The sequence below is a fragment of the Rhinolophus sinicus genome, chromosome 2 (assembly GCF_057876585.1).
Source record: "Rhinolophus sinicus isolate RSI-liver-muscle chromosome 2, RSI-T2T, whole genome shotgun sequence".
In the NCBI taxonomy this organism is placed as follows: Eukaryota; Metazoa; Chordata; class Mammalia; order Chiroptera; family Rhinolophidae; genus Rhinolophus; species Rhinolophus sinicus.
In genome coordinates, this window is record NC_142502.1 from 87,853,041 (window position 1) to 87,876,179 (window position 23,139).

Below are 23,139 nucleotides of genomic sequence, written 5' to 3' on the forward strand. Positions count from 1 at the left end.
TGAACGCCACCAAAAAGCTATTAGAACTAATCAACAAATTCTGTAAAGCTGCAGGATACAAAATCAAGATACTGAAATCAGTTGCTTTTCTATACATTAACAATGAAATATCTGAAAAAGAAATAAAGAAAACAAGCCCATTCACAATGGCATCAAAAACAATAAAATACTTACGAATAAATTTAACCAAGATGAAAGATCTGCATACTGAAAACTACAAGACTTTGATGAAATTGAAGAAGGCACAAACAAATGGAAAGATATCCTGTGTTCATGGCTGGAAGATTTAATATTATTAAAATGCCCATAATACCCAAAGCAACCTATAGATTCAATGTTATCTCTGCCAAAATTCCAATGGCATTTTTCACAGAAATAGAAGAAAAAATCCTCAAGTTTGTATGTAGTCACAAAAGACCCTAAACAGCCAACGCAATCCTGAGAAAGAACAAAGCTGCAGGAATCACACTTCCTGATTTCAAACTACAGTTGATCCTTGAACAACACAAGTTCGAAATGCGCACATCCACTTATATGCAAATATTTTTCAATTGACCTATGCGGTTCAAACCAGTGTTGTTCAAGGGACAATTCTGCGGTTGGGAATCTACGTATGCGGGGCGCCAACTTTACTTACATGTGGATTTTCAACTGTGCAGGAGGTGTGCACCTGTAACCACTGAGTTGTTTAAACTTCAACTGTATACTACAAAGCTATAGTAATTAAAAGAGTGGTGGTAATGATTTTGCAAAATATAAGTGAATCAAACCAACCAGTTGTACAATTTAAACTTACACAATGTTATACATCAATTAAATCTCACTAAAGCTGGAAAAGAAGATGAAAACAAAATAGAGGTTACATTAATTTGGTCGAATTTTTCATTTTTCTGTTCTTCCAAAATCATATGTACATATATACACACACAAATACACATACATATATATACACATATATAAAATTTAGGATAAATCATAAAATATATTTTTTTCTGAAAAAAATGCCTTACCTATCTCCCAATTTCTTTGCAGCCCAATCTACCATCTTTCAAGATCTGTACTAATATAAAATATACAACAGACTAAATATCTTTTGCTGAGTCATGGATTGCGGACTGTTTTTGAGGGTCACACATTCAGGGTCACAAGTCAGTTGACAAGAGCTGCTCCAGACGCATAACACACATGTCATAGAACAAAATGGGCAGAGTTGACTTCTTCACTGGGTAATTTCTATAACTTTAAGCTCCTCCTCTTCCACTTCTAAAGACAGAAGCAACATCAGCTGCTTCATTTGCTTTCCCCACTTCAGACAGACATCACTACCATCACTCAACATATGACCTTTATTAATGGATTCTCATGAGCACCGCAGGCCAGGCAACTTATTGCCTCCCCATCCTTCTTAGTCATTACGGTTCACCTTCTGAACGCTGTGAGAGTTATACATATGACTACTTACTTGTAGTACGGCAATATGTGTTCTTAGAGCCTGGCACCTCCAGTCCACATCTCTGTGATCCCCCAAATCAACTCAACCCTGCCTTGTGGGTAACCCACACTCACCACACCAAATGTTTAGGCTTCTCCTGCACAGGGCCACACATTTTCTAAATAACATAAAACTGAAAAGTCCACTGAGGTGAAAAATCTATGATGCTGTGTCTTAATGCAGGAATGATTATAAAGAAGAGATTCAGAATCCAAGTTCCCTCACCAAACTTTCAATTTCAATTCCTTCTCCCAAAGAAAATAAATTGACTGTATTTTATCTCACCCTTATGGCCATGGAGAGGAACTTACCACTTAAATTATTAAACTATATAAATATAAATTATTCTTGACTCATCTATGATAATCAGTCTACTGAATTTCAATATTGCTCTTCCGACATATATTTTAATAACCCTATTAGAATTAAAACAAATAACTAAACAATTTCATTAAGGGCTAAATTATGTTAGGAGAAGAAAAACAAGCTTTCCATTTTGTCTAGAGAATGCAATTAAATACACTTAAGGTCTAGAAGGAGCGAAACAAAATGTAAACAGGAATCTTTTATCAAAATGCTAACGCATAAAACATAGAGGTACGGGTAGAAAAAAACAACTAATCAATTGTGACTGAAGGAACTGGAATGGAATTATCTCCTACAAAGCAGGGAAGGATGGTTTGGGAGGAGGACGGGCAAGTGTTGAGAGTCTAACTTTCAGAGAAACAATTGAGAAAGAAGATAAAACAAGAATGGGGAGATTATGGGACCAAATTGTAGAAAAGGCAGAAATGCTGGAAGGACCTGGCGGAAAGAAGAGAGTGAGTGACATGATATATAAGACAGGAGATGGAGCTGGGAGTGAGAAAGGTTACTGGGTCCTCTTCTGATGAAGAGGAAGGGAGCGGGAATAATGGGCCTGGAGACAGTGGGTAGGATGGGGCTCTTGGAAACGAGGATGAAATGTAGAGGCTGGGTGGGAGAAGGGACCCAGGCCAGGGCGGGTAGGAGATGAGTGGTTAAGAACCGGCGAAGTATAGTGTGGGAGAATGCGCCTGGGAAAGGACCTGGACAGAGCTGGGGAGTAAGGTGGGGAAACAGTGATCTAGAGGGCGAAGCTGCAGGGGCTAGAGCAACACGAAAGAACGCGGCGAGGAAGATGAGAACGAAGGAGGCCAATGAACAGCCAGGGTAGAGGGGAAAACCTAGAGAGGGATGGAGCGAAGGACAAAGTATGGGAGAGAAAGGATGAGGCTGGGTGGGGGAGGACAGAATTGCCGTAGGGAAGGGAGAACAGGGCCCGAGCAGAGAACGGGTTTGAAGGGAGAGATGACCAATTTGGGTGGAAGAGAATGGAGATGCACTAAGCGGCCGAGGCGCCCGGGGATGGGATGGGGAAGGGAGTTGGGCGGGTAAGCTCTCACCGTGGAGTCCGTAAAGGACGTGCCCGGGAGAAAGGGCAGGCCGTGCACCGGGTTGGACACCATCGCAGCCGCTATCGCCGCCGCCAGCTAGGACCGGTTTTGTCCTAACTGGTTGCCCGGGAGACGAACTGCGTTCTCTGGCCTCCTAAAGCTCCATGGCAACTCCTAACAGCCCGATCACCCACGATTGGAGGGCGGGGTCTGAGGAGCAAGCTTGACAGGTCTACGCGTGCGCCGCCCTGGGGACTCGGTATTCTCGCGGTAACATGGACGCGACGAAAGGGGCGCGGTTGGTGGGCGTTGCGCAGCTGGCCCCGCCCCTCCCCTCTCTAGCCAATGGGACGTGAAAGCTGGTGGGTGAGGAGATTGAGAAGGACAAGTTCTCTCGGAGAGTTCCAGGGGTTGGAGCGGCACTTAGATAATGAATTGAGGTAAAATCGAAGTTCCTTCCTTCCCTCCACCCCAGTCTTCACCGCTCCCCGCTGGCGTTGTGAATTCTTAGCATACTTTTCTCCCAGCTCTGGGAAAAGGGCTGTCGTCCCAGTTCACACTGAGGTGTAAATGGTTGGTTCCGGATGAAAGTGTTACCTACCCGGATGGTGTTTCTTGGGGGCAGGGATTGCGGATCGTTCATGGTTGTATCTCTGTTGCTTAAGGGTGTTCAATGAACTAGGGACCCTCTTGTCCCTAATTCTTAAACGCTGCTGCACGGTCTTTTTTTCCATCCTCACCTACTGCCAAGGCCTGCAGTTCTTCACCCTGAGTTCTTACAGGCCTCGCCTTGTATATTTGCCTCAGGACACTAAACACTTGTTGACTGGAGGGCTACAACGTGCTCATCTCAATTCTCTTGATCTCCATAATGTATAGTACATACCTGCAGCTGCAATGAAAAGCTCAGAACCATAAGGGGAAAGACTCTCCTTCAAAGAGAAAACTAAGAAGACTCACAAATAAATGAGGTGAAATACTGTCAGAATCATAGGTATTCTCAGCTTTGGTGCTTTTTACGAAATGTGTTTAAATTATTATTCCTTAAAAGAAAATGTGGTCCTGCTCCTGAAACATTTGTAGGAAGAAGAAGAAGAAAAAAAAAAACCACACCCATCAGCACTGAGGAACCTAAAAAGCAAACAAAACCTTTGTGCCTAGACATGGGATTCTTTAGGTCTGAAATGGGGCCCAGGAATCTGAGTTTTGTGATAGCTGTTTCTGATAATGTAAACAGTAATATACACGGAGCCACTTTAAAATGGAGCCGGAGCTGCCATGCCAGAGGAACTGCCTTGTATGTCTCATGTCTCAACTCCTTGGAATGTTAAAATGGTAAAATCACCTTTGGATGAGGCCTGAGCAACCTTGTGCCTTGCAAAAGAACTGTTTGCAAAGATAACAAGAAAGTAGTTATTATGACTGCTAAAATGGTGACTACTGGACTGAAATTTAAAAACATTGTTTAGGATTAACATCACTGTGTTATCTGCACCAACAGAAACACCTTCCTTCTGTTGATGTAATGGCTCCCCTGCCCTTTCTCACAAATACCTATTGCCTTTGTCTCCTAATCGGAACATTATTTGGGCTTCTGCTAGAAGTAATGATTCCCTAATAGCTATTGTTATTGATCTCAGTAAATGTTTGTTGCCTCTCACTTTGGAAGGCCTTTTTATTTTTAGGTTAACAATAATGAGCCAGTTTAGGAACATAATAGCCTGACAGAAAGCATATTTCCATGTCATGAGTAGTTTACTGACAGTGCAGACAGCAGCTTTGGTTCTGTGTTTCCCGAAAATAAGACCTAGTCGGACCATCAGCTCTAATGTGTCTTTTGGAGCAAAAATTATTATAAGACCCACTCTTATATTAACATAATATAAGACCGGGTATAATATAATATAAGACTGGGTCTTACATTAATTTTAGCTCCAAAAGACGCATTAGAGCTGATGGTCTGGCTAGGTCTTATTTTCCAGGAAACACGGTTTTATTGCTGCTTGTCAGAACAAATCCTCCTGTTGTTTTTCACTAATGGACTTGAAGCTCAATGGACATGAAGCTACTAGTGGCACATGAAACAGTTATTGGTGGCTGTCTGCCACACCCTGCCCAAAGAGTTTCTTTTCTACTAACTATTCCTCTCCTTTGGCCACTTCTGTTTCATGTTCTTCTCCCCACCCCCCACTTTTTTTTAACCTTTTTAAATTTTAATTTTCTATTGATATATTACTTTAATGCAGGCATTTAATACATTTTTAAGACATTAATTGATTAGCATTGTTGAAGTTACTGAAAACTTTTAAGTATCTGTCTATTGCATTATATCTTAGCCAGTGAACTGGGATGAAAGCCAACCGCTGGGAAAATATTTCAAGTTGGCAAGTTCAAACTTCAGAGAGAAGATGGTTCTCCCACTTTTCTCCACCGCATTGATGCTGAGTATCCAGAATCACTGGTAACTATAATCCTTGCTGATTCTTCATGATAACCTTAAATCCTTACCAGTCATATGATCCCTCCCTCAGCTCTTTTAATAAAAGTAAATCCATGGCATTAGAATACACTTTGAAGAGCCTTTCTGGACTAAGTGCATAGTTGCACTGGGGTCTGTGTTCCCTGGGTTGGGTAGGGAAGGAACCCATGGTGGCTGGAAAGGGTGAGTCATGCCTAAGCCTATTACCCATTGTGTCATCTGTTTCTATTTGAGGCGTGTCCTCTGCTCAAAAACCTTTCTTTCCCAGAAAAGCACAGTAGTTAAATGGTTAACAGAGTGTGTATAACTACTTGCGGACCCTAGGAAAGTATGGTGAAGAAAACTTCTGTCTATGGCATCATAAAAATAGCATCACCTCTGATGAGGGGAAGCCAGGCAGTGTTGCAACAGTGCTAAAAAGTGCAGGGACAGGGCTGTGAAGAGGGAAGAAAAAAAAAAAAGTCATGGCTTCAGAAAACTGCTTGAACCCTGAGAAGGTTTGGTATGATTAACCATTTATATCCCATTTTCCCCAAACATGACTAGTCAAGATGGATTGCACTTCAGTCGGAACTCGACACTTCCCACTTTGTGGACTACAAAGAAGAGGACAGGAACCATCTCTGGCAACTAAACTGGAAAGTACCGTGGTTTGAAGACTGTGCGTAAAGCCTGGACTCAGAAGACCACAGAGACATCGCATGACCTTAGCAGGTTGTTTCAAAGCTTGGGGAATGGAAAATATGGAAACAGTAAAGTGCCAGAAGGCCAAGCCTGAAAGAGAGCGTCACGATGAGTGATGTCTCCCAGGGATTCCTGAGGACTGGTAGAGGCTACAAGCACTTGACCTAAAATAAACACCTTTTTGTTCAGCATCTTGCCCAGAGCCGGCTTTAGCCAGATTTTATTTTCCACCCTGTGACATTATTCTTCAGGACCTAAAATCACAGGACAAATGCCAAGTAGGCTAGTGTGCGCATGTGTGAGCGCATGTGCAAGTCTTGGATATTTCTACAGTGATTTTGGTGCCCTACGTCCCTCTGCTATACAAACGTGGTACAGCATGGTTTCTGAAAAACAAACCTAATTACACACCAGTAGGTTTGAAAGGGTTGGGAGTGTGGCTAGTGTTTCAATATGGAGATAACACCTTGCAGGGGAGTGTCCCTCAGTCTGAGTACTCTCTGCCCTTCATTTCCATCACTCCTCGGTCTCTGGAATCTATCTCAAAAGAGTGCCCAGTCAACCACTTTGGTGTTTACGAAGTATCAAAACAGGAAAGAGAAGCATCCATAGTGATTTCCAAGCAGATTCTGAAAATTTAGCACCCACAGGAAATCTTCATTTGACACAAAATCACACAATTTGGGTTTAGACTATTTTAGTCTTACAGAGGGCTCCTGCCAAGGGTTTGAAAGAACTTGTGTTTCTGCGGCTTTTTCCTCCCTTCAGTCAAACCCATTCTATGACTTTAGCTGATTCATTTGGAATTCTCTTCCCTTTGAAAAAGCCTTTCTAACATTACCTGAGTCTATTGTGAGAGCTGAGGAGTAGAGGCGAGGACCCAAGAGGGCAGTTGCCAAAACGGGGCCAGGAGCACTTGCTTCAGCCGGGGGGAGTCAGATGGGAAACACATTTAACCACACTGAAACTGATTGCTCTGAATTTTGTCTCTGTATTTAACATCCTACCACAGAGGTTCTACTGCATTCACACATGTATTAAGCTACTCATCAGTATTTCCTGTTTGATTAAGACGAGCAATCCCCATTTCTCTCTTTAATGGAGTGTAGGTGGGAGGAGGATGGGATATTCTTGTTCCATTCTCTACATGTGCTTGCTAAGCTGAGAGAGAGACCAAGAGCCACTGGTTAGGGCGAATTGTGTCAATTGCATAAAGTAGAAAACTGCAATTGGCCTAGGGCAGTGTATGAATTTCCTAGGGCTGCCATAACAAAGCGGCACAATTGGGTGGCTTAAAACAAGAGAAATTTATGGTCCACAGTTCTGGAGGCTAGAAATCAAGAATCAAGGTATGGCTAGGGCCACGCTCTCTTCCCTAGCCTCCGTCCTTGGCATTCCTAGGCCTGCAGCTGCATAACTCCAGTCTCTACGTCCATCATCATATGATGCCGCCCCCCGCCCCCGTGTGTGTCTCTTTGCCTTCACATGGTCATATGTCTTCACATTCCCTCTGTATCTCTCCTCTTCTTATAAGGACACCAGTCACATTGGATTAAGGGTCCACCCTACTCCAGTAGGACCTCCTAACTACTTATATCTGCAACTACCATTTCCAAACAAGGTCACTAGCTGAGGTACTGGGGGTTAAGACAACGTATCTTCTAGGGGAACATGATTCAAGCTATGCCAGATGGGAATCAAGAAGTAAAAAATCAATGAGTGGTACAGTGGGTTTTCTGCTGTCGGCTGAGAACACATGGGAACCATAGTGGAAAAGGAAGGGGCTGCCAGCCTGTCTGCGGGGTCAGGATGCCACAGGAAGGTCTTGCTGATGCCAGTGATAGTCTGTGACATGCAGATAGGGTGAAAGGAATGTGGAGGAAAGCAATAAATTCCCCACCAAAACACATGCAGAACCCTGGTGAAATACAACCCGTCTTAATCTGTCAGGAGTGGGGAGAAATCCCTCCCAAGGGCAGAGAGCCCTCATTTCTGGTGAGAGACTTTCAGGAGTCCACAGAGAGGGTAAATGAGTTTATACAGAACCCACAGCACCCTGCTCAACGTGAAGTGATAGAAATAATAATAATGACAATGTTTATCACAAGCTTATTGAACACAAACTTGGTACTGAGGTACTTTGTGTTGAATGAGGTACTTTCAGCCGAGGTGGGAAATGAAACCCTAACACCTGAAAAGTATTAACATTAGTTAGTTAGTAAAATTAGACAGATTCTGAGATAATTTGTTCTTGTTTGAAAAGAAAACACACTGAGTTGAGATGTTTTGCATGGTGCCATAGCTGTCTTTAAAGAAAGAGACATTGTTATAGCCCAGAATAGTGCTCGCACACGCTTTAATGAGGAATAGGCTGCATTGACCACGTCCTGAAGAGGAGGAAGGATTCACTAGAGAAGTGCAGGGAAATAATTTGAGGAGTCAGTGGTTCTTAAAATTGGTTTGAGTCCTTGACGGTCTTTCAGGTGGTTACAGGTGGCCTCTGAGATTAACGTTTGTAACGTGACTAGGTCCACGTTGGATTCTAGCACATAACATATTTAAGAATCTCAAGTTAGTACTGTTTCAACAGTAACAGTCTAAGGATTTTTGCTTGGCCACAATGTCTAGAAATAAAACGAGAGCTGCATCTTTAGGTTTATTTCATGTATGAGGGAAAAAAAAAAATTCACATTACATGTCCTTCTCGATTCTATACTTACAGTTTACACAATAAGCAATGGGAGGTTAGAACTTCTATTCACTTAATTTTGGTTCTTCAGAATATGAACTCTGGATTCTAAGGGCTGAGTTTCTGTGATATTCCATGACTTACTAGCCAGGTAGTCTTGGGCAAATTTACAGTTTCCTCATTGGTAATATGGACAATAACAGTATCTGCCTCATAGGGTTGTATGAGGGTTAAAGAAAAGAATCTAAGGAAACAGCTCAGCAAAGAAGTGAGCACTACATAATAGAAATTGTTAATATTATTTTTATTCCCAGTTTCCACACTCTGCTCTGGATGTGTTTGCCCAGAGGTTTACCCAGCGTACAAACCAGTGTCAGTAGAAGAAGGAAACATTCACTGCCTATCTAGGAGGAAGTGGAGGTCAGCATTCCAGGCACTTAGAAAATGCTCTCTGAGAAGAATCTGGAAAGAATCTTGAGAGCATGAGTGTGTGTCCATAGGAACACAGAGCCCAAGGCCAAGCCCACAGATAGAATAACTTGGTTTTATATAGACTGCAGGGAGCAGAATTTGCTCTGTTCTCTAAAGGAAAGGTAAAATGCAGTGAATAATTAGTCCATATAGAGAAACAGCTATCCTGAATCTTCCTGGGGCGAATTCTTCTCCAGCATACCTTGTCTTAACGTCACAGTAAATGCCACAGTGCTCACAATCTGAGGCTCTCACAATTTGTCCTCGTCTCTTCTGTCCCCACTTTGTTCTTGCTGGCCTCAAGCCCTTTGTACTTCTTCCCTCTGCCTGGGAGAGACACAGAGCTGGCTCTGTCACCTTTTTCTGTAGTCTTCCCTGATCTTGTTTAAAAGAGCAAACTCACTCCACCCCTTTGGCCTGTCCTTCCTTGCTCTGTATTTCTCCTTGGCACCATCACCTTCTAATACACTGTATCATTGATTTGCTTGTCTCGCCATCCCCTCACCAATCCCTCAATGTAAATCCCTAAGGGTGGGGATTTGTGTGTTCTGTCCATTGTTGTATCTCTGGTACTTAGAACAGGACCTGGCACCTATTTGTGTTCAGCGTTTGTGGAGTGACTTTCAGTGAATCCACATACCAGTCCAGCAGGCTAGGCCTTGCCTCCAATGAAGGTCTTTCCAGGAGAGCACTCTCAGAAAGCTGAGAGGCATTTGAAAGAATTCCTTTAACACGAGATAATGTATCATTGGCTTTGTTTCGTGAGCCGCTGTCTCAACCACAACATCATCAAATTACCTACATAATGTAATTTCAGAAGGGAGTGTAATGTATCCATTTTGGTATTCCTATAAACAGCCAAAGACGGTTGATTTTGTATTTTATAGAATGAAAGTATTAGGTTGCTTAAAATTTCTAGTTCCCAATGTCTGGTTTTTCAGGAAGCTTTATACGACACTGGTAATTTACCTCTCATTGACAATATTTTGACATAGTTTTATTTTTCCCCTGAAGATATTTAGTGATGGATTATCTGTTTTCTCTATTTTTTTTTTTTGCATTTAGTTTAATAGCATATATTACTTCAAAATGAGAAATAAAGACTTTGGGGGCTTTCTACTTAGTCTGCATATCTGCATAACTCCTTTATAAGGCAGAGACTGTTTAATCCCACACTCAAAGTCATATCAGTTGTCAAAATCTCTGGGAAAGCCAATTGTTTGAAAAACAGACAATCCCAGTAAAAGATGAGAGGGAGGGCTTGCTAGGTTTTTCATACTAGATGAGTTTCTCATCCAAACATTCAAAAGTATTTTCAAGAAGCCATGATGGAGAGTGAGCGTTGACTTTCTAATCTATGCCACAAAGGACTTGTGACCAAATGAAACATTTGGGCTTCTAAGCAGACTGAGGTGCAAAGAATGCTTTATTTGGCGTCCAAGGAGATAGTGTGAAGTCGCTTTCACCTGAAAAGAAATGATACAACCCTGGCTATCATGAGGTATTTAGGATCAAAAGTTAAAATGAAATTAGGTTAAAGTATACACAATATGTGAAAGTACTTTACACACTGCAACGGGCTCTGCAAATATTTGGTGTTGATGTTTCTGTATAGCTGAGCCCTGAATTTATCTGAAGGAAAAATAAGTTTGAGTTTAAACATCACAACTAGTTGTGTGCCTTTGAACCATTCTACTTTTTCAGTGTTTCCTAGTTTAATGGAGATCTTTTTGGCCTTACCTCACGATTATTTAGAAACTCAAATGGATGTGTGAAAATGTTTTGGAGAGCATACGATCTGAGGAGATATTCGGTAGCCTTTGAGTTGGTCAAGGCCTCCTGGAGTCTAAAAAATAATACATATCTCTCCTGTCATGTTAGGCAAGAAAAGCCCTTACCTTAGGTAAATATGTGCCCAAAGTTAATGTTTAAATGAAATCTCTTTTTAATGTTTTTCCTTCCATATTAGTTCCAAAAAGAAAAATTTAAGGGATAAGGTGTTTTTTTATGTTTTGAGTTTTTTGTTTGTTTGTTTAAGGAGGCAGCCAGTGTTCAGCATGCTGTTTCCAGTTTACCAACTCAAGAACTACTCAGGGTGTAACCCTACATTGCCTTCCCTGCAGATGGGACTTTATGTACCTGGGAAGTCTACAGTGCCTGTGGAAATATAGGACTTCTGCGTGTCTGAATGTAGAGGACAGTGAGAAGGGCTGGAGAAGCAGCAGGAGTAACAAGAAGGGTCGAAGTGGCTGTAAGGTGACAGGCTTCCTGGTGACAGAGATGCTTCCAGCCTCTGGGGGGAAGAAGGAAAAAGCTCAAACCTTTTGAAAAGGTTCTGGCCCAAAGCAGATTCCAGCCTCCTGTGGATTTCGCAGGCCATATGGCCCTCAGGCTGTGATGGGGACCAAGACCTGGAGAGGGGGACCCTCTTGTGGCCCCAAGTGGGAATACGCTTGTCCTCACTCAGCAGACCGCAAACTCTCCATATGCCTGTTTTTCTTCTCACTATGGTATCTCCAGAGCCAACAGGGTGCCTACCACCAATAGGTATTCATAAATACTTGATGAATCAATAACTGAAGAGTGGTTAAACTATCAATAGTGACAACAGAAGCATTTGCAAACTGCCAAGTGTCCCTGATGGTCATAAAAAGCGTTTGGGCAAGAAGGACAGTCATAATTCTACCAGTGGAGCTTCAAGCCAGAGAAATGTTGTTTTCTCACTGTTATTCTGATAGTAGTGTATCTGAAGCCACAGTAGCCTAGAGAATCACCTTTCCCACAGCTATTTCAATCTAATAGTTAGGCTACCTACATTGCACAACACATACGTTATAGTACCTATGACAGGATAATTATAATTCACAATTTTTAGATTTCAAAAAATGTAGTCCATCAATTCAAAATTTTGAAATGTTTAACACTACTTTCCACGAAACCAGGAGTATGTTTTCAATTAGATTGAAATCTTTAGAGAAATCAACTCCATAGCTTTGTGGGGGAGGGTAGGCAATTTGATCTATTCATAAGTGAGGATTTGGGGCATGTGTATGTATATTTGGGGGGTTTGGGTATGGAGATATTTTTTAAATGCTTTTATACTTTCCTACTTCTAGGTGGATATAAAATGTCCTGACCGCTTCCTCCTGGCAATAATTGCCTAGATAAAACCTTATTTTAAGATGGGCCTTGTCAAAGTAGCCCTTGTCAAGGGCTGTGTCAAAGAAACAAGGTAGCTGTTGACAATACAACAATCCATATACAACACCAGTTTAATGGTCATTCGTGTAAGTAGATTTACATAAAAAGAAAATAGTTCCATTTTTTCCTTGCCAAACAAGCAAAACACTAGGACCAACACAATTAGGCTGAGGCCTTGGGGACATGGCTGGGCCCTTTCTAAGACATGATCGCCATCTGGAGGGCTCACTTGAAACTACAATGCAGCAACTGAAGAACCTAATGGTTTTAAGCATTGAATGTACAATTTGCAAACAGGCGGACAACAGAGACAGGAATGAACCACTTTCATCTCGTGGCCTGAGCTCCTACTATTTAAAGCTTCCAGTAGAGGACTGAGAACATTGCTGTTGAATGAGGTACTTTCAGCCAAGGTGGGAAATAAAACCCTACCACCTGAAAAGTGTTAACTTTAGCTTGTTAGTAAATACAGGTCAGGAAGTACTAGGCAAGAAGGAAACAGGCAAATGTATTCCCCTGGTCTGCTGTGTCCTGCCCTTCCCTCTCCCTACCCTGAGTAGGGTCTCATACAGATCCATCAAAATTTTTATTCACAAGATGTAAATGACTGATGGTTTAGTTTTTCAGAGGCATTTACATTTTAATAGGTTGAAAGTATTAGTTGAGAGAGAGAGAGAGAGAGAGAGAGAGAGAGAGAGAGAGAGAGAGAACCAGCAGAATTTCCAGTAGATGTCAACAGCTGGAGGGGGTATGGTGGAGAAAGATAACCATCTTCTTTATCAAATATTTTATTCCTTTCAAATAAACTAGGTCTGTTTTTCACTGACATACTCACTCACTTTAATGAAAATGTTTTAAAAGGAGTATTGAACCCTTCAAAATTCTGAGTAGTTAAAAATATCCAACATTTCCTGTGTCTATATATTGCCAATGAGATACTGGTATTTTTAACAGATACTAGTTCCTACACCAATGCTTCTCAAATCTCTGGTGAAATCATTAAAAAAAAATTTCCAATAACTTGAGGGGCCAATACTTGTATAAATTAAAATAAAAATTTTATGGCAATGCAATACCTAAAAGTTTAATCTATCTTGTAATTATCTTGTTAAAGACCTTTTACAATGTGCAGGCTGGAATTGGTCTGTGGATTACATTTGAAGATCACTGCTGTACTTCCTGTTTTTCTCTTTTAAAAAAATACCTGCATTTGGCCAAAAGATTTCCGCCCATCATGACCACCAGAGGTATATTCAAGAGCTTGACTTATGTCTTCCTTCCAACATGTAAAAGAATATCGTCCTTGAATCCACACTAAAAAATATCTCAAACACTTTCTATGCCTTCTTTTAAACTGACCCTCTACATAGAATTTTGTACAACTCCCCCATTCCCTTGTTTAGTTCAACCTGATTCAGTTTTGCTGACTTTATTTGTGATGATGTTAGCCTAGACACCAGAAGCTTGTGGAAGACACTTGGGTAGCACAGGAGTTCAGGAATTTGAGGAATAAAAGAAATCCATGTAGGAAAACTATGTAGCTGACACGACATACAGTTTCTTGATATAAAGATGATAGGAAAGCTTCAATTCAATCTTTTTTCTTTTCTTTTTTGCCAAAATACAGATTCAAGGAGTCTTTTGATTGATAAGCAATTCAATCCACTGGTTGAAAAGCAATTCTTTTTTTTTATCCCTATAACCCCAAAATAAAAATTCCAAGTGGCCATATATTAAGTAGTGTTCATACATTTCCATTTATAAGGCACAAAACCCACAAATCTCTCAGAGAAGGAAAGAAAATACAGATTTGAAGACAACAAAATAGTTTAGTAATAGAAGACGTTCACCAAACGAGTGAAAACAAACCACTTCCCTTTTTAGTAACAGGGACCTTACAGTGATACGAGATGTGGCCTCGGGAAGGCTTCCGTGGCTCTTTTATCACCACAGCCCCTTTTACTAGATGAGTGCGGAAGTCAGTCCTCAGAGAGGCTGCATGGTTAGAATACATCAATGGCAAGTACCACCTATCCCATAGAAGCGGCTGAGCAGCAATGTTCTAAACAGAACATTCTAGCTACAGGGTACCCACCTCACCATTCTTACCCCAAAGGAGCCTTCAGGGACCAACCCACAGTGAGCACACATGCTCACCTGTCCTGGGGCTTGATTATTTTAAGGGTTCAGCTCTAAGTTGAGGCATAACTGTCTGCCTAAAAACTCTGAACTAGGGTAGTTATGTGGGTTCTTCTTATGGCAGAATCTATTTAAAAGGCTGGACCTTGGGTTCCTCTTGAAATAATCAGATCCCTAGAGGGACCCTTAGAACTAATTCACTCTACCAGGGGTCAAAATCTGAAGAAGATTCCCCAGACCAAGCCCCAAATCTTCTGGCCTGTAAGGCAGCCCTAACAGATCTCAAGTAATCCCACAGTCCACAGACATAAAAAAAAGGTCCCATGACACCAAACAGTATCCATGCTTGCAGGCTGGGCCTCCTGGTGGCTCTTGGCACTGTACTTTCTAGTACCGTTTACATTAGTGTTATATGAGAAAAAGTTTCCTGAATGTCCACATGGATCCAAACATTTCCTGCAAGTATGACTATTTCAGAGTCTTGTGTATTACCAAGGTATGGATGGGAGTGAACAGCACTTTAGAGAAAACAGCCAGGGAGATGTCATCCTGAAAAAAGGGTCAGGATTAGAGTGGGTGAGAATGGAGGGACCACAAATCAGATGAACTGAATAATTCATTATGTCTAAGGGTTTCACTGAATCTTAAAAATTGTGAATTCTCCACCCTGGACAATCTGAAATCCAAATGAAATTGGGCCCTTGGGTTAATTTCTTCGATTACCAAAGACCAGCATAATAGGGTGGCCATGCCAATACGGTGTGAACCAGTCAACTACTTGTTTTCCAGTCCAGTTTTATTATCCCTTCAGCTCCAGGACTTGCCCCTGGAGGCCATAGTCAGAATTCGACTAAATTTTCAGGCATGAAGACGGTTCTTAATTCAGTGTCCCATGAATCTTAGCCAACATCCCTTCCTTTCCTGTATCTTGACAGGCTATGACCCAGAGGGAAAAGGAATTCTCCTTTTATTAACAACCACTGTAACAACACAACTCTTGACTCCTTTGGCTTCCGAATGCCATACCCATAGCACATCCTTGGAAATATGTATTAATTTAAAAACCAACTCTTAATTTGTTTTTTATCGCATTTCCCTCCAGTCACAATGGGGTGCCTCCACACCTCGCCCCACCTGCCAGCCTCAGGAATCTTTCTGCATCAGTCTGGCCTTGACTTTGTGCCTCAGGAGGGCTGCAGTAGCAGTGCTGCAGGCGGTCAAGAGAAAGAAAGAAAGACAGGCCATGTAGACAGAGAGGGCGCTGTGGCGCTCCAGGAAGATTTCCTGCCGCCCCTGGTAGTCCAGGAGGATGGCCTCCAGCTGGGAGAGCGTGCAGATAGACAGAAACACGTGGAAGAGCTGATGCCCATGGCCCACAATGTCACAGGAACCCGGGAAGTACTTCTCAGGAACGGGGCAAGAGAAGAAGTAGGCGCTGACCAGGAAGAAGAGGATCTGGAGGGTGTGGTACCAGGTCGCCTGCTCCTGGCAGCCGGCCAGGTGGCACAGGGCCACTCGGTGCGCCACCGGGCTGATGTCTAGGATGAAGGCCAGCCCCGAGGGCACCACTTGACAGATCTTCTTCATGACTGGGTAAGGTCTCTGGTAACGATACTTGGCATAGCAACAGCCGGCGCAAGACAACCAGCCGCAGAAGGCAGCCGCTGGCAAGAAGAAAAGCCAGAACCGCTCATACCAGGCCTGGTCCGAGGTGTAGAAGAAATGAACCAAGGCACTGCCGTACTGGTAGACACTCACACCGATGTAGTCCACAAAGTAGAAAGTATAATGGGAGAGCTCGGACTTGGACTGCAGCAGGTGGGCGAGGACGCTGAACGAGAGGTACGTGATTGAGGACAGGACGTAGAGGAGCAGGGGCAGGGTGCTGGCAGAGGCCCACGGCAAGGCCTCGGCCTCCGCAAAGGCCCAGAAGCGCAAGAGGACGGCCAGAGCCGCCAGCAAGTGGGTCCAGACGTTAACCACCTCGTTGTGTTTCTGAAAGAGGCTGAAGAAGTAGTAGCGCCACTTGTGTCCTGTGGGGCGGTAGCCGGCGTGGATATAAGGCTCGCGAAAGAGCTGGGGCACATCTGTCTCTGGGACGGTGCAAGGCATCTTGGGAAGCCCATTCTCCAGGATCTTGGGCAGGCGGCGCAGCTGCTGCCCACTCACAGACAGGGTGCTCAGGTGCTCCAAGATGGCAGTCGTCATGGCTTCCCAGCGCAGCACGGTGGGGAGGGGATGCAACCTAAAGGAAATAAAGCAAAATCAGCCAAGGATGCAGTGGGAGAGGGACCGAACTAAGGCAGTGAAGGAACTATGGGTTTTCTTAATGAAAGGTAGGGAGCTTTCTAGTGCACTATGCGAAGCAGGAGCTGCAGACAGCTTTTTAGATCCTTCCTCATTTTTTTTTTTCGTCTGTAGAATGATAGAGTCGGACCAAGATCCCTTACCACCCCAACATTCTGATTTTATCTCTACCCACCACAGTGTGAGGCAGAGCCACAGCTTATAAAATGGGAATGGCAGCCACCCTATTTTAACATCCAGAAGGTAAGTAAGGGTACCTTTAAAGGCTTTGGAGTTTTCTAGATGTTATTAAAATGTAATCATCAGACAGACTCTAATAGTATGAAATGTTATTATTGAAATATAAAAATTATAAATATTGATATTACTAATGATAGTCTACATTTCTTGAGTACCCAATCTTAAATTATTCACTGATTTCCCTGATAACTTGAAAATATGACATAAGTAACTTCAACCTCAAAATAAAGATAGGCAAATGAGTCATCAATTAAGTTGGTAAAGACAAATGCATATTCTGGGAAATATTTTAACAGTTAAACAAAATTAACACGTGGCCTAAATTTAACATACAATCTAATTGCATAGAATGTCTTTTGTTTGTCTTTAAATTGTGCTCTGGAAAGTAGTTTTGGATTTGTTTCTCCTGGGTAACTAAATCTGTGCTCAATTAATTTCAGACCTCAAAAACGCTTAACTTACCCTTGGAAATTTTAGATGACAAATGAGCTGGTTAAGCACAGAGAGTATTTCATAAAATGGATGCCAAGTTTCATCTGAAATTACTAAGTCAAAAAATGGACTTTCAGCATATGTACAGTTACTTTCCGTACTTCATATTTTCCATATTCTTTTCCTTAGAAAAGTTCAAAACCTGATTTATTTAAATGGCCCCCTTCCTTCAGAGCCCTTCTGCTGGGAGACACACAGCAAGTGCTTTTCAGGGTACTACTCATTTTACCAAAGAAAATGTAATCTTCCTACTCTCACTTCTTAATCAACATTGAAAGAGAAAAAAGCCATCTAATCAAGTCTAAAATGTAGGGCATGAAAATTAATAAAATGTGAAAACCGTTCAGGGAGACCTGGATTCAAGCCCTGGTTTTTGGCCACTTCCTGGGTAACATTGGGCAAGTTATGGAACACACTAAGCTTCAGTTTCTTCATCTGTAAAATGGGAGCAATAATCTTACGTATCATATGGGTGGTTGTGATGACTAAATGAGAGAATCTAAAACATAAAGTACTTAGCACCCTGCCTGGGTGCTCAGTAAATGTTAAGTATTGCTGTTACTTTTATTATTATAAACTGGGCTCTGGGCTAGGGATACAAAGACCAATAAGATATGCTGCCTGCTCTCAAGGTCAGAGTCTACTCAGGGGAAGCCAAGTAGGGAAGTCATGACCAAAACATGGGATGAGTTGATGCACTGGAGGCGAACATTGGTTCACAGGGTCTCTGCAAACATAACCAAAATAGAAGGTAAGAGAGGGAGGGGTGTGCAAGCTTCTCCAAGAGACCCTTGAACTGAGTCTTGAAGGAATTGTCAGAATTCCCAAAAGACCAAAGGAAGATGAGGGGGGAAGATATCTCTAAGCACAGAGCAAGGTCAAAGCACTTATAATAAGGATCTGTAAAGCATCTGTGGAGGTTGCGCTCGTGTGGTTTGAAGTAGGACATTGGCACCAGAGACCTGAGCTTCAGCCCTGAGCCCCACCACCATTGACAACCCACAAACTCCAGCCTGGGCTTGGTCATCAGAGAAGTAGAGTTAATGACAAAGAGAAGCTGCTTTGCAAGGCTGATATAAAGGCTATTATGATGTCATGCTTGTAAAGTGTTTAACAAAGTGCTTGGTTCCAAGCCCACAAAACAACATTTGCCATTATTATGACCATCGCTGATGGGAGAGGCGGGGGTGGTGCGTGCGTGGAGGATCTAATGCTCCCTCCATACCTTGTACCTACTTTTACGGCAGCCACTGTGACTCTGTATTGAGTCATTTGTTTCACCAGCACTGACCAGTGGCTCCCTACCAGGAGCGGGTCATGAACTAGTGCTCAATATAAAAATTAAAGGCATCAAGAGAAATTTATTAAGAATTACGGTGTCAGTCAGAAAGACAGAAAGAGGGGGGAAGAGAAAGAAAATAGTCATCAGAATACCTCAATTCATTTAAAAACAGAAAAAGCTAAGCAGTGCTTCTGCTGTCAGCCAGCAGAGGGATCCGAGAGCCTGGGAGTTAAGTTCTAGATGGAGACTCCAGCTGACCTTAGTGGCAGTTGATGACAGAGCCTGGAGGGATAAAGGAGGAGCACAGGGGAAGGTGGGAACAGATGGGGTACACTGATCCCAGGATGAGGTGGACCCACCGTAGGGCTGGGCCTGGGACATGGGATGACATTTCAAGTTGTCCTGTTGCTGTTGGCTGAGAAGCATATAATCTGGGGGAGCTGGGCTTGTTGGAGCTCTGGGGAATTAAAGGGCTCCATTCTTTTATTTTTTTTTTAATTTATTGGGGTGACAATTGTTAGTAAAATTACATAGTTTTCAGGTGTACAATTCTGTATTACATCATCTATAAATCCCATTGGGTGTTCACCACCCAGCGTCAGTTCTCCTTCCATCACCAAATATTTGATTCCCCTTACCCTCATCTCCCACCCCCCACCCCCTCACCCTCTGGTAACCACTAAACTATTGTCTGTGTCTATGAGTTTTTGTTTCTCACTTGTTTGTCTTGTTCTTTTGTTGTTTTTGGTTTATATACCACGTATCAGTGAAATCATATGGTTCTCTGCTTTTTCTGTCTGACTTACTTCGCTTAGCATTATACTCTCAAGACCCATTCTTTAGATACAGGTTTCTACCATCTTTTGTGAAACAGAGAGGGAAATCAGATGAAAATATTAGTCTGATTTTGTGGTTGGGAGAAATAGAGGTGAGTCACTGGGGGTATGAGCTGTAGAAGAAGGACTCTCTGAAGACGCTCCTGGCAAGCCTCACCTGCATTGCCATCTAAGGTCAAGGGTGTTTCTGTCATCTCTGGGCACCCAAATCAATTGGAGACAATTCTGCATGCAGAGTTAAATAACACATGACTGCACAATTTCTGCTCATTTTTGCGTCCTCAAAAATAGGGGGCCTAGCACAACAGCAGGTTCTTATAACTGATGACACAACTGAATTTCTAAAGACTAAAACCTTGGGTTTGGGTTGTCTAATAGTGGGAACCAGATCCAGTTCAGAACTGGGAGACAAGTGACTTCGGTTTTTCTGAGGGAGAGAGGACAGATCCTAATGCTGCTTTATTGTTAGTTTCCAGAAAACCCCATCTGCAGAGCTCTGACCTATAAGTTCCTCCATTCTCTTACCTCCAACCCAAGCTCATGACTTTATGTTGACAAGTCCTTTTCAAAAAATTATTTCTACTTTGCTCTTATGGAAATGAAACTATTAGGTTGGTGCAAAAGTCATTGTGGTTTAAAAGGTTAAAAATAATTGCAAAAACCGCAATGACTTTTGTACCAACCTATTAGGAAGAGGTTTATAGAACTAAGAAGCTGAGAGATATAAAACCAAAAGGATATTACCTTTAACTTCAAAGCAAAAGGAATACAAAATGGTAGAATCCTCTTTTTGCTTGCAAATGAGGCCTCCTTTTTCAAGGATCCTTAAAGTGCAGCCACACCAGTCTCAGGGTCTCCTTAATAACTCCATCCTCTGGAGTGGGTAACCCAACACCGACAAAATGCCCTGGTAGTTCCAGGGATGTGACCACCATGACCTCCAACTCAGGATATGATCTCTTATCCCCTCAGCAACGAGGGTGCTACAAAGACCTAGGTCTTCTATCTGTGTGTAAAAAGGACCTCAACTTCCCTTTGGAAGCCCAGGGTCATGAACATTTTTAGACTAATGGTCAGAAAGAGAAGGCATTATTTTTGTCCTTTGCTTAACAACTACCTCTTCCACTGCCATAAAATTCTCCCTTGGCCTGAGAGCCGTCACCACAGCCACAGCGATAGCATTAAGTTATAATTCATTTATCATCATTGACTTCAGAAGCTGCTGTCCAGTGAGGTCCAACTAACCCCCTAGATTTCCACCAAACCACCGTCAGTAGCGCTTCCAGAGAGGCTTCACAGGGCCAGCTGTAAAGTTCGGAGCCTGTTATGGAGGAAACCACATATTGATATCATGGTGTTGGTGCAGAAACACACCTCACAGCCTTGTCAGTGCCGGCTCTGAGGAAGGGTCCACCCTCATTCCTGGCCTCTATCCCCCTGCACCCCTCCCCAAGCTGATGTGGCCATCGGCCAACCAAGATGCTACCTTTGAATGATCTCCCTTGCACAGGGTACACACCAACTCCTCTGCTGAGACAGCTGAAATGTAAATCTTCCTGAAGAATCCTCAAGAACTGGGTAAGCTCAAGTCTTAGTAATTCTGATCAACCAGAGAGCTTTCTCAGAGCACGGATTATCTGCTCAACAATTTTCCAGGATGCAAAGGCCACAGAGGAAGAATAAAAGAAGACCCCTCACCTCAAACAGCTTAAAAGAAAAGTCAGACTTCATGAGTCAACAGCCAACCCCACCAGATTGCACATAATCAAGTGTTAAGTACAGTGAAATACACACAGGTCTCTACAGAGCAGAGCACGCTCGGGGCACACTGGGGAAAATGGGACTTGTGCTAGGCCTTGAAGCCGGACAGGACTTAGACAAGTAAAGGGGTGAACTACAGGATAGTCCAGGAAAAGGGGCAAAATAGTAATAGGAGCCAAGGAATGGTGTGTCTTCCTCGTGGGTCTGTGAGCAGAGGGGCTCTTAGGGAGTCATGAGGAAGTGAGTGGGGTAGCTGCCATGGCATTAGCCAAAGGAGGTTAGATTTGATGTTGCAGAAAGAAGGTGGGAGTTCATTTTTCATCCTGGAAGCTTTTTTTTCGCTTGTTCATTTTAGCTTGTTCCATCCTTATCTCACCTGAGCTCTGGAAGACTCGTATTGCTTACCAATGCCTCCTGTCTTGGTTTAAGTGGCACTACCCTCTTTGGTCTCACCTGTTTTCTTCTCCCACCGCCCCTGTGACGGTGGTGTCCCCAGGGTCCCACGGTTTGCACCCTTTTCCACATCCATGGTGCCCTTCACACAGGTCCTCCTCCCACGCCTTTGGTGTTAGCCCCTGTATCAGATAATTCCCAAACATGTCTCCAAACAGATCTTTCCTGAGGTTTGGATTCAAACCATCAGTTCCAGATTGTCCAACTGAATATCCCATGGCCACTTCAAACTCAGCACCTTCACACTTCTCCCTCAGCCCAGACTTGACCTTTCTCCTATGTCTAATCAGTCATCTAGGCCTGTTAACTTCCATTTCAAAGTTTCTAGAATCGGGGCGGCCAGATGGCTCAGCTGGTTAGAGTGCGTGCTGTTAACAACAAGGTTGCCGGTTCAATTCCTGCATAAGATGGTCGGCTGCGCCCCCCACAACTAGATTGAAGGGCCATGACTTGACTTGGAGCTGATAGGTCCTGGCAAATAAACACTGTTGCCCAATAAAATTAAAAAAAAAAAAGTTTCTAGAATCCATTGGTCCTTACAATTTCTACTGCTGTCCCTTAATTCAGGCCTTCAAAATGAACTTCTGTATTTGATGGAAACAGCAGTCTCATAACTGACCTTTTTTTCTCAAATGATGACTCCTGTGCCTCACATCCCCTAAAACCTCACTTCTCCAAACCACATCAGGGTGACAGTTTAAAAATAGAAATCTGATCACCACTCCCCTCCTCAAAATTCCTCAATAGCTCACCATTGTTTACGACAATGCAAACAGGCCCATCTGTTGACCTTCCTATCCCAGCTTCCTTTCCAGGAGAAGGCCCACACCTCCAGGCCACTTTGATGGCCTGGATCACAATACTGGGAGTTTTCAAAAGTGCCACATTCTCTATCTCCAGTGTATGCTTCTGGCACATGAGGAAAACCTCTGTACCCTCTGGCCCAGCAACCCCAGCTCACCATCATTCTGCCCAGGAGCCAGCTGTGCCAGGAAGGCTTTTCTAACCCCCAGCAACCATCAGTCCGGCTTTGCCTCCCTAGCACACTTCTCCTCTGGGTGTGTGTGTGTGTGTGGGGGGGCCCTGATCATCAGTTTACTCTGCTCACTTCCCCAGCTCCTTTAGGGGCAGTGAGGTACACAACTTCCGGTGTCTAAAACAGTATGTAGCATGTAAAATAATGATCCACCTAATAATT

At 42.9% G+C, this 23,139-nt stretch overlaps 2 protein-coding genes and 1 long non-coding RNA gene across 6 annotated transcripts in view; 1 reads left to right on the forward strand and 2 right to left on the reverse strand.

The window, feature by feature from the left end:
- The window catches only part of EFHC1 (EF-hand domain containing 1), a 60,247-nt gene extending 57,126 nt beyond the window's left edge, over nt 1-3,121 (reverse strand). The window contains exon 1 of the mRNA XM_019734752.3: nt 2,917-3,121. Within this exon, the coding sequence (XP_019590311.2) occupies nt 2,917-2,979 (63 nt within the window). The 5' untranslated portion in view covers nt 2,980-3,121. The remainder of the gene's footprint in view (nt 1-2,916) is intronic.
- Nucleotides 3,122-3,221: 100 nt separating this feature from the next.
- Nucleotides 3,222-6,261, forward strand: LOC109448889 (uncharacterized). Its single transcript, XR_002137608.3, has 3 exons — nt 3,222-3,347; nt 5,244-5,368; nt 5,933-6,261. It is a non-coding gene; the product is annotated as an uncharacterized LOC109448889 (long non-coding RNA).
- Nucleotides 6,262-12,484: 6,223 nt separating this feature from the next.
- PAQR8 (progestin and adipoQ receptor family member 8) overlaps nt 12,485-23,139 on the reverse strand; it is a 36,500-nt gene continuing 25,845 nt past the window's right edge. For all 4 annotated transcript variants that reach the window (XM_019734710.3, XM_074333070.2, XM_074333071.2 and 1 more), the window contains exon 2: nt 12,485-16,815. In XM_019734710.3, coding sequence (XP_019590269.1) covers nt 15,714-16,778 — 1,065 coding nt within the window. In that variant the 5' untranslated portion in view covers nt 16,779-16,815 and the 3' untranslated portion in view covers nt 12,485-15,713. The remainder of the gene's footprint in view (nt 16,816-23,139) is intronic.